The sequence below is a fragment of the Mastacembelus armatus genome, chromosome 5, assembly GCF_900324485.2.
Source record: "Mastacembelus armatus chromosome 5, fMasArm1.2, whole genome shotgun sequence".
Classification (NCBI taxonomy): Eukaryota; Metazoa; Chordata; class Actinopteri; order Synbranchiformes; family Mastacembelidae; genus Mastacembelus; species Mastacembelus armatus.
In genome coordinates this window covers 2838657-2849955 of record NC_046637.1, presented here as the reverse complement: position 1 = coordinate 2849955, position 11299 = coordinate 2838657, and the positions used below count along the sequence as shown (strand labels likewise).

Sequence of the window (11299 nt, the reverse complement as noted above, 5' to 3'; positions counted from 1 at the left end):
AAGAAACTAAAAACAACCAGCAAGAGCTGCAGCATCTTTAAGCTCTTCCATCAAACCTCTACCCAACCAGTACAGTTGATTCTCCCACCAGGGAGATGATTTAAGACAGAGAGATTTGAACAGTATGTTTGCTGCTCAGAGTAAGCTCACATAGCATCAAACACAGCAAAATAAATAAATTAAATTCAATGACATAAAGAAACATACCAATGGGTTGTAGATACTTTACCCACAAATCCTGCAGAGCCACTGCTGATCAATGTTTAAAACGACCACTACATTTTTTTGGAACCAGTCAGCTTTAATAAGTTATTTTTGCTACTAAAAATCACGATGTAGATATTTTTAACTTAGGAACCATTGATTATTTTTTATATGTGCTCACTGTTCATTGCTCCCAGTCTGCAGTGGTGATTACTACGAGTCCATGAGTCCATGCTGCAGGATGTCAAAGCTGTTTTGTGCTGCATGTCAATAACCAACAGGAGTGATCATAATGTTGTGGCTCATTGTCTTTTTTGTATTCGCTGTATTTGTGTTATTTTGGTACTTGCTCAGCGTTTGTTGCTGATGAGAATGTGTTACAGCAACTCTGTCTTGAAAACATGTGAATCAACTGTTAAAGTGAAAGTTAAATTTAGCAGCTAGTTGGGCTCCTGAACTGACTTGGACTCTGTGTTAGACTGTGTGTTACTGTTACTATTATTGTGGCATTGTGTCTTTTGTTAATGAGCATGGGCAACCAACCAACCAAATTAGTTTCCTCTCTGTGGTTTAATAAAGTGCTCAGTCTGACAGCAGCAGAACCATACTATGACAACTAAAAAAAAAAAAGGCCCATTTTAAATGTGTAATGGGTTTAGCTTTTTTTTTTGCTGCAGACTGAAACTGTAACAGCTTCAGACTGAAGTGGATCCAGAGCCAGGGACAGTTGCTCTTTTCACCAGTGACGGATCTGAACATGTTGTTCATCACTACTTCTGCACAATGATGTCACTGTCAGCAGAGGCAGCCAGTTCTCTTCTCACACGGACTCCAATCTGTCTTCTCACAGCGAGACTTGGACAACAAATCCCTATGTGTTTGTGCCTGTTTCTCAGTTTGTCCCAAACTTCTATTTTGTGAGGACATATCTGAATTTTATGCAGACGAAATCACCATATTGGTGTGGAGCAGTAAGGAGACGGTTATGGTACTGAAATTATCAAATCAAACTTAAATGTCCATATCAGGTTTTTTTTTTTTTTTTTTTTTTTTTTTCACCATTTGAGGTTTGACTGGCACTCATACAGACTGATACAGACCACTGCAGTGGTTTTAATGGCATAAATAAAATCGGTGCCACCAGTTTATCTGGATGAACCAGCTCCTCATACTCTCCTACAGTCGGAGGAAATTTGCATTAATTTGCACTTCACTGTGCAGATTTTCTTGAAATTCTGGTCAAATGTGCCATATATTTGGATACAAAGATGCTTCTTGTGCATTAAAGCACAACATACCAACTGAAAGCCAACCGAAATACACGAAAGCTTAAAAAGTGACTGGTCATAAGATACTTATGAGAAGATAAAGGAAAATGAACTAGAGATGATTATGATTATGAGAATGATGGCAGCCAGCACAGACCTCAGTGGTAGTGTACATAAAATAAGGAGGTCAAAAAAGATACTGACATAGCTTTCACCAAATGTTCATCTTATGCATTTGTTTAATGGTTGCTAAGAAAATGGCAACAATACACTGAAAGCTTCTTTCCAAATATAACTCAACTGGCTCAAAGGCTAAAATAAATCTACAAAAAACAATTTTCTGCAAAGATGCTGCTCTGCTGTGACACTATACCTGAGACTGTGGCTGCTTGGACAAAACACACACCCAGGTTTGTAACTATGTGTCAAAAAAGTTAAAAAAAAAAAAAAAAAAATTATAAAATTTGGCTTGAGGTTAAACATGTAGCTGTGATGATTAAGGCTGGGGTTATGTGTCAGAGAATGCATTATGTCACTAAGGACCTTCACAAGTATTGGAATGCAAATGTGTGTGAGCATGTGTGTGTCACTGGCTGCGCGGTCAAAATGTGTTTCTCACTCCACCAGGGCTGGTGCTTGGCATGACCACAGAAACCAGCCGGTAATGAGATCTCACTTATGGCTCGCCTTCCTGCAGCGATGGCGTCAGCAGCCACAGAAAAAGACATCCTCCAATTAGACCCTAACATACCCATTACGCAAAGGTGAAACACGCACGGGAAAAATATAGAAAGTCTGATTTGTGGACAAATATGTCACAGCATAAGTAGCTGTTTTGTCAGTGGAAAACACTTGAGGGATAATTGACCTCATAGTCACATGTACTGCTGAGGAAACAAGAGTTTGTGCTGTAAAATGCTCTGTCTTCCCATTTCTTTCTGTTGGACTAAGGATGGGTAATGAGGGCTGTCATGGGGTGAACAGAACTTATGTACAATAAACACGACTGTTATTGTCCAGGATCAGCAAAAAAGATAAATCACACCATCCCTTCTGCACACTGCAGTCAAGGCTGTTATATATATATATTTATTTATTAGGAGTCCACACTTTCACATTGTCAACTCAACCAAACTGCCCTCACAACATGCTCACCAGATCCAAGAAATAAAAAAACAAAACTGAAAGTTGTTAATGCAATAAAATGATAATAAATGAAACCCACAGTGCTTTTACTTGTTGAATGTTAATGACAGTATTGGTGTGCAAGGAAAATGGAAGCACAGGAAGCAGGCAGGGGCTGCACTGAGAAATGGTGGTTAAAGGTAAACATGCAGGTCCAGGATGGATCCAGAACAGATGGTTTGAGAGAGGGGTCAGAGAAACGATAAATAAATTGTAAATAAACCCAAGTAGAAGAAAAAAAAAAAAAAAAAAAAAACCTCTCTTAACAGAGGTGAGGAGCTCCAACATAACTTATCTTCATTCAACCAGGCTGCCCTTACATCTGTTCCCCAGGACGTTAAGGAACATTTCACATGTCCTTCAGGGAGGACACTACACCCAGTTTGTGGATCAGAGGGGTCACAAGAGTTGACCATTAGATCCTAACAACCCTCAGTTCTGCTCTCTTGTGTTGTTCCCCTAAGTATCTTTCAGGTATCTTTCACCTAGTCCAAGTCAGTTCAGGAGCCCAGAGGTGGCTGATGGTTGCTCCAGTCTGTAGTCGGTGTCCGTAACCACTGTTGGTGATGATTTCACTGAGAAAGTTCAGGTCTACGGCGAACAGCAGCAGGGACAGAGCATCTCCTTGGTAGATGCCACACTTGATAGGGATTTGATTGAAGTTGGCCTCCAGGTTTGTTTTCCACATTCCCATTGAGTTCTTGATGAAGACTCTTAGAGTCCTGTTGATGTGCAGTTTCAAGCGTTCCAGGATCCATGTGTGCGGCACTGAGTCATGGGCTTTCTTGTAGTCAATCCAGGCGGTGCACAGGTCTGGTTTTACAGTCTCAGTCAGTAGCTGATACTTAACTCCATGTACTGATCCATGCAATCTGGGTTTTGTGACAAACTAATATTGGAAACAAATCATGGCCCAGTGTGTAATTGAATGTAAAACAACTGACGTGTACAAAGACATAGACTGTACCAGCTCAGTGCTCTGCATCTCAACCTGCTCTACGTTACAGAAGAAGAAACACAAAAGTTTTCCCACAGGTGACTCACAGCTGATGTACAGTATAAAAAAGACTTTCCCTCTGATTAAGTCGTGTATAAATACTCATTATTGCACACCACGCTCACACCTCTCATAGCTTTGCAGTGCCAGGCGTATCTATTTCTGTGTTTCTGTGTAAGCCTGCCATGCTCAGCGGGCAATAGGAGTGTGCACGTGAGGCAGCTGCTGGTATGGGTGAGCCTAACACGCACACACGCACACACGCACACACGCACACACGCACACACGCACACAAGCAGAAACCTGAGCTGGTGACTGCTTGGACCCCATTTGGTTATTTTTGTCCATAGATGCTCAGAAGCCACGTTTTAGTGAGAAATGTTTCAGGTGGAGTTTTAGCAGCATTCTTCTTCATTTGCTAATTATTATTGAATATATTTTATTTATTATGCTTTATAAAGTAAATGAGTATTGGCTGAATGGGTAACCTTTACAAGACATATTGTATATTGTGCATGTTGATGAGTTAACGAGGTTCATTTAAATGTCATAATTAAAACCAACTACAATGAAACAGCTTCTTCATGATGTGCTTCAGACTTTCAAGCACGTCTGCTCTGATTATTATTATTTTGTGAAGAAGAAGCCTATACACCCTTCAATAAAAAAAGCAATCAAAGTAATTGATACAATATGAAGCAGAATACTTGTTAATGAATTAGTGTCAAGGTAACTCAGACTGATTTGGTGAAATCTGATTTAATCCTGCTGAATAACTGGAACCTGCTAATTAATCATTTAATAAAGTCCATCAGTCATTCTGTCAATAACTTTTCTGGCTTTAATACACTTTGATTACCATATAATGAGTCACTAATGAGCTTTGCCCAGAAGAAGCTTACACCACACTTTACATATTATGTAACAGGCCAGATGAGAGTAGATCACTGGGGAATACTGAAAAATAAACAGGTTCATTGGTTTGGAGCAAAGTTGTTTCTTTGTTTATTACAAACTTAGTTTTATTACATGCAGACATGGAAGCAGTCAGTTCGTAGGTGCTGTAGGATTTTAGCTTTATGTAAAATGGATAAATTAAAGTGACGGTGGTGTGTTTTTAAAGGCGAAGTTCCCAGGAGAAATGAATACGCTCCTTTGCAATAAGCAAATGAATATGCAAAGGTAGTATTATAAACTGATTTGTGTGACAATGAGCAAATGCTTGTGTGTTTAATTAAAAACATGTTGAAAAAATTCTCATGAGTGAAAGTTCTTTGTAAAGTATAAATGTGGAAATAAATTTTCAGTGTCTCCCACAGGAGGTTTTGATCCACAATAAAGAACCATAACACTTTATGACAGTGCATAGAAAGTAAGACAGCTCAGTTGGTATTTCCTGCTCATTATTTTTGCCATGAAATAGCACAATAAAATTTCACAGATTTATTCTGCTCAGCATATGCAGCTTCAGTGAATCAGGGCTGCTCTCTCAGTAGCTTGAAAACTGATTTACAGCTTTCTAATAGCCACACTATTCCGCACAGGTAAAGAATATAAAGTCAAGGAAGTATTACAAATATCTATAAGAGCTATAAAACCATTACCTGGTCACAGAACAAGTGAGTCAGTTACTAATATGGAGTCACTGTAATTAAATTTAGCACATTTAGTGCAGGGAAATTTAGCCAGAAATTCAAACTCGCATAGTCACTAATACACACAGAGACTGAAATAGTCCCAGCTACACATGCACAGACATGCAGACACGCACTTCAGATGATGTGACCTGCTCTTCAGGGATTCACACTTCTACAGTCCTGCATAACAAAGTGATACGTCCTTGTGCTATAAAGAAAAGTTGTGCACCTAAATGAAAACATGCCTACGCACGCACGCACGGTTCCCTCATGTATAGCAGGCTGCGTCAGAGCAATGGCCTGTTTGTGTTTCAGCGTCTGTCGTGTGTAAGAGCAGAAACCTCTGAGTCGCTAAAAAACACAGGGCACCTGTTCCCTGGATACCACAGGGAGAAATTCCACTCCTCAGTCACCGTGTGCACGTCTGTCAATAACAAGAATGTTGACACTGGACCTTCCTCACATGGACCCTGTGCAGCATCACTTCCTTTACAACCCTAACCCTATTTAAAGGCCAGTGTGGAGGCAGAGGGGCTTCAGCAGGGGATTAAAGTCAAAGTCCTCACACTCTTCAAACCAGCAGCTCACCCACTGACCAACTGATGATCTGGAAGCCTCTGGATGTTTCTGTGAAGATCCATCCCTGCTATAAAAGCTGAAGCGTGTGGATTTTTTGCTCATGATCATTTGGAGTCTTAAACTTTGCAAGTAAGGAGTTTTTTTAGATTCTAGCCTGAATCTATACTACTGGAAGTACATCAGGTCAGCTTTATTTAGCATTTCTTAAGTCAACTGGAACTTTTTCCTGGAAGCAAAACAATCAGCTGAGTATTTGAGACAAAGTGTTTCTAAAACGTCAGTGACATTCAATGAGAATTGACTTCTCATTTTTGGAAGCAGCTTCACTTTGTCAGATCCACAGACACAGCAACTCAGACATTATCAGCTCTGAATAAAACATAAGACAAGTTCAATACCAATTTTTTAGACGAAATCCCATCTGGTATCCTGTCGAGATGAGTAGTGGGACGACCACCAGAGCTTCACAACAGGAGCCTCAGACTTTCAAACGGGCAGTACGGAAGATAAAGTGTGCGGCTATGGTGGCCAACTTGGCCAAGAGCTGGCAGAGCTGGGCCAGGGAACATGCAGACAAGCAGGATGCCATCCCCAGTGGCTGGATGCCGCCTTCTATTGAGAAGGAAGACAAAAAAGAACATAACCATGTGGTCAAACTTACCGTCACCCCACGTGTAATCACGGCAGACACCGATGGGAGTAAGATCAGAACCTCTTCTGTCATCAAGACAGTCCAGCCAAAACGCAAGTGCAGCAGCAGCGAATTGGTCAGTGCCATTCGAAACAAGATGGAGTCAGGTCCTGAGGAGAGCAGGCCATTCCTGGGCAATGAGTCGCCAACACGGCGGCGCCAGATGAGGGCGCTACAGAGCGCAGAAGGCACAGGGATCATCCAAGACAGGAAGTTGATGCTCCAGGAGAAGAAGCCGGGGTCAAGGAGTAGCAGTGTGGACACGGAGGACAGTGGGCTGGGAGAGGAGGCGGGACTCAGTGACAATAATGAATCCAAGACTGAAGACAATGACATCCAGTCCAAGAAACAGAGCAACAGGCCCAAGGTAAAGTGCTTCATCAAAAATATAAGTGGAATGACAAAAGTTTAATATACGGCTGTGTGTGATGAGAAAGGCGTCACTCAGTGATGAGGCAGCTTTCCACAACCTGATTTGGTTTTACAGCAGATTCACTGGTCTCTGGTTTTATTCAGGCAGACGTCAAGACCACACACCTGCTGTTTGTAGTAACAGTTCCATAGAGGGAACACCTTTCCCTTGTTGGCCCTATTGCGATGTGTCTTACATGAGACATAAGGACAATCGTGTGGTTGCTTTAATTCTACAAGCTGGTCTTCATTTTTATCTGGTTTGGGTTGTGTTCTGTTCGCCGCCATGTTGGTGAGCTGTAAAAGTAATCAACACCGGGTTGGCGACAATTTCTGCTCTGCTCACTCTCATTGGCTGTTGTGGGTTTTCTATTGGAACCATCCAGATCAGGTGATCAGGGACTCTCCAACTCAATTAGGAGTGTAAGGGAAGGGGTGTGGGGCTGATTGATCAAATCAGGACCAACATTTTCTGGTCTGGTGTGTAGCCAACCATTCATAGGATATCTGGAAACACAACCCCAAATGAATGTCTGAATATTCTGGGATAAAGAAGCCACTGGTTGTTACACATTCACCATAACAATGTTTTAAGGTGTTGTGTTCCAGCTTGTTCTGTCGCGCCAACAGCAGCATTAATGAATATCCAATGAACATACCTTTTGGCGAGGGACCTTGACCAATTCATTTGTGCAGGATTTTTTAAGATGATAATATAAAACTACATATTTGCTACATAGTGATAGAGCTGTCCTGGCAGTCCTGTTTGAGAACCAGTACTTTACATGCAGTTCATACCTCAGATGTACCTGAGCTGCATCGCTGTTTCCCCAAAAGGGGGAACTTTTTGTCCTTACAAAGTAAAGCAAGATGAAAGTGAATACAGTGATCACAGATAAGGTCAAACACTTATTTCTCTGGCTAACATCCAAACATCATCTGTGGTGACAGAGGTCATTTGCAAATGGTGCTTTTGTTTGGGACTTGTTACAGGGTTATATAAGAGCTAAAGTGACCTTGTATAATTGGCCTTTAATGCTTTTTTTTTTTTTTTCCAGGAAACAAACTAAATTATACAAAAGGTTAGGACAAGACACTTAGAGTATGAGCCTCTCCTGTCTGCATTCTCTACAACCACTGTAAAAGTGTTTCACTGTCCCCGAATCAAACCAGTGGAGGGCCAGTTCCCTAAAACAGACGATAAATGTTGTCACAAAAATCACCCAGCATGAATATACAAATCCCTTAAATGTCACCTGCAGGAATCCAACTCTCACTTTGACACTAAACAACAACACTAAATTCTAATAGTAAAATTTCCACCATAAAGGACGAACAAGTGAGTCAGTAGCCCCATACCATGTCAGGACTGAGTCCAACTCATAAAAACACAAGCTGGACTGCAGTGCAATACAATATGTGTACCATAAATAAATAAATATAGTCCAGCTCTGCAACGTGTTCCTCCGTGCTCCAACCTGACCTTCAGGTGGAACAGTCAGTGAGGGGAAAACAGGGAGAAGGGAGGGAGACCGAGCAGACAGACACTGCGATGGGACTAATTTGGACAAAAATTCAAAAACTTTCACAGTGTGAAGACAATTTAGCCTATTTCTTTATTTTTAAATTTGGATGCGCTGGCTGGGATGTACATGTAGCGTAATCTGAATTAAACTTGACAAATAACTTGTGTGGAGGCTGTGCTGACATATTTAAATAACAAAAATAAATGCAAATAGCAATAAGCAAAGATTGAGAAACAGTTAAAAGGCTAATGTTGGGCTGTGGCACATATGACTTCATGAATATGCTGACAAACATTTTTATGAGTGAGACGCTAGAAGATGCTCATTTAAAGAAACAGAGGCTGGCCTATGGTGGAGCAGATCTCTTGGCAGTGGCACTGAACCAGATCATTACATGTGTGCACCATAAAACTAAAACAGGCCAAGAGTCACAAGCAAACGTTTAGCAGGCAAAAATATTCATCACTAACATGAATAAATTACCAGAAGTCGAACAAATGTTACTTCACTACACTACTGCTCACATCCCTGCTCTTGGCAGAACAAAAACACTGTAAAAATAAATGCAAAGAACCAAAGATGGAGGCAAAATCAACAAGGTAAAAAAGACCCAGGAGCAAATATCACTTTAAGGGTTCACAGAGTTTCCTGGAAGGTCCCTCAGGTACAAGGCTTCACATTTCATAAACCCAATGCCAAATATATCCGATGACACTGATCTGAAGTCTGTGGAAAATACCGACAGGAGGAAGGAGTGAACAGAGGGACGGTAGGGAGAACGATTTTGATCAATGAGTGTAGAGAGAAAAACAAGACAAAAGCAGAAAGTCAAAAAAATGAGAGAGAAGAAGATGCAGTGCAATGTTTTTTTATTGTAAGTTTCTTTTTAAAACCTTTTCCTGGATCCTTAGGGCTGGAAAATGTTTAACCTTGTTTTACAGTATATGAACATGTCCAGTAATGTAACGTATACGTCCTTTCCATTCAAAAACAAATTTACTTTAAAGCATTCTGATTTCTTTGGCTTGGATCTTCAGACTGATATTAACCTGTTCACCATCCTGCTGTACCTCCAGATTAAGATCGCCACTATGGGCGACATCAGAAGCCGCTGGCAGCAGTGGTCCGTGGAGCACATGGAGGGCCAGAAGCTCAACCCCTTCAGCGAGGATTTTGATCATGAGTATGCCATGGCCCAGCGCCTCCGCAAGGGTGACTCTGGCTACGGTCGACCCAAAGACGGCTCCAAGACAGCCGAACGGGGCGACAGGGCCCAGAAACACATCCACAGAGAGATGGAAGAGATGGTGTGGATCATCAAAGACATGGGCTTCAAGGATAAAGAGGGAAGGACCCTCATTACCTTTGGTCAGCTTTTCGATCGCTACGTGAAGATCTCAGATAAGGTGGTGGGCATCCTGCTGCGCTGCCGCAAACACAAGATGCTGCACTTTGAGGGGGAGATGCTGTGGAAAGGACGCGATGATGACGTTATCATTACACTGAGGGACTGAGTTCAGACACGATGTCTACGACCCTTCAAACACATGTACCTACAAATCTCATGTCAGCTTGTCTAGCAAACAGGGCTGCAGAGTGTACACAAAAATACTGTAAAAATAATACTGCATAAGTATAATATCCCAAGATAATACACATATGAATGAATACTTTGGAAGTAAATAGAAAAGCATTTTTCATGTATGTACATTACTATTATGGGCCACATGCGCGCACACATGCACGTGCACACACACACATAACCTCGTTCTCATATAACCAACAGGCCATCCAGTGAAGGGAAGCTATCTTTAGCATGCTAACCATGCTAACTATGCCACATGCTAGAAGCCTCAAAAATCCACCACCATGTCAGCCATGCTCCAAAGCTTCACTCCGACTGTGGCTGAAGACAGAAAGCTGGTTCAACCCATAATTCACTGACACACTTCGCAAGTGTTCTTAGTTTAATCCATCATAAATTACAGATCATTAAGACATGTGGGTGTGTTTCAGATAAAGGTTCCACAGCCATGTGACCAAAGTTTTGTTTTGTTTTTTTGTCTTTTGACCAGCAGAGCTTTAAGAAGCCTCAATGACTGAATTTAAGTTGACCAGCAGATTAAAAGCTAAAAGCTGCTTAAAGACCAGAGGAAGATAATTAACTGATTTGCTTGTGGGACAAATAAAAAAAAAAAAAAAAAAATCATATCTTAAGAGCTTTGTTACACTGGACTTTGTACATTTTTGTAATATTTGCATCCTGAATGGGATCTAAATATACATCTATTACATAAAACAAATTATCTTTTGCTCATGTGCCTATAGAGACGATGCCTGAATGTGCAGTAAATGGAGCCAGATGTTTCAGACAGAGGCAGTTTAGTCTGTTTGCTAGATAGTGATACACAGAGCTGCTCGTCCTCTGTCCCATCAAAACCTTTTCTGGATCACACTAGTTTTCTGTGAACTGATCTTTATCCAACTGAGTGGCTGACATGCTTCTTTGGGCTGGCAAAACACAAAACCTTTGTAGACTTATGTGATAAAATACTCACGCATGCAGATTTACTAGTGTGTAACAGAAACCAGCTATCATAATAAGCTTGAACACAGTCTCAGCTAATTGTTTAAAAATACAATTAGTCTTTATTTCTTACTGAGTGAATATGTAATGTTTCAAAATCAATGTACTGTGAAATGTAATCTATATCACTTCAACATTTAAGAGACACTTGAATTGTGTGGATGAAACCTGGATGCTTGATAAATCCATTTTATTTATTTTCCCTTTCAAAATG

The 11299-nt window shown here is 40.9% G+C and overlaps 1 protein-coding gene across 1 annotated transcript; it reads left to right on the top strand.

Moving 5' to 3' along the window:
• The first annotated feature begins 5848 nt into the window (after positions 1 to 5848).
• abraa (actin binding Rho activating protein a) lies at positions 5849 to 11299 on the top strand. The gene is made up of 2 exons (XM_026307409.1): positions 5849 to 6928; positions 9575 to 11299. Exons 1-2 carry the CDS (start codon positions 6308 to 6310, stop codon positions 10010 to 10012), a joined length of 1059 nt encoding a protein of 352 aa, XP_026163194.1. The 5' UTR covers positions 5849 to 6307; the 3' UTR covers positions 10013 to 11299.

What these genes read in the sequence shown, in the direction of transcription:
- abraa (XM_026307409.1), top strand. Translation starts at nt 6,308, where the DNA reads ATGAGTAGTGGGACGACCACCAGAGCTTCACAACAGGAGCCTCAGACT. An exon ending in AACAGAGCAACAGGCCCAAG is followed by an intron (nt 6,929 to 9,574) that starts GTAAAGTGCTTC and finishes CTGTACCTCCAG; the next exon opens with ATTAAGATCGCCACTATGGG.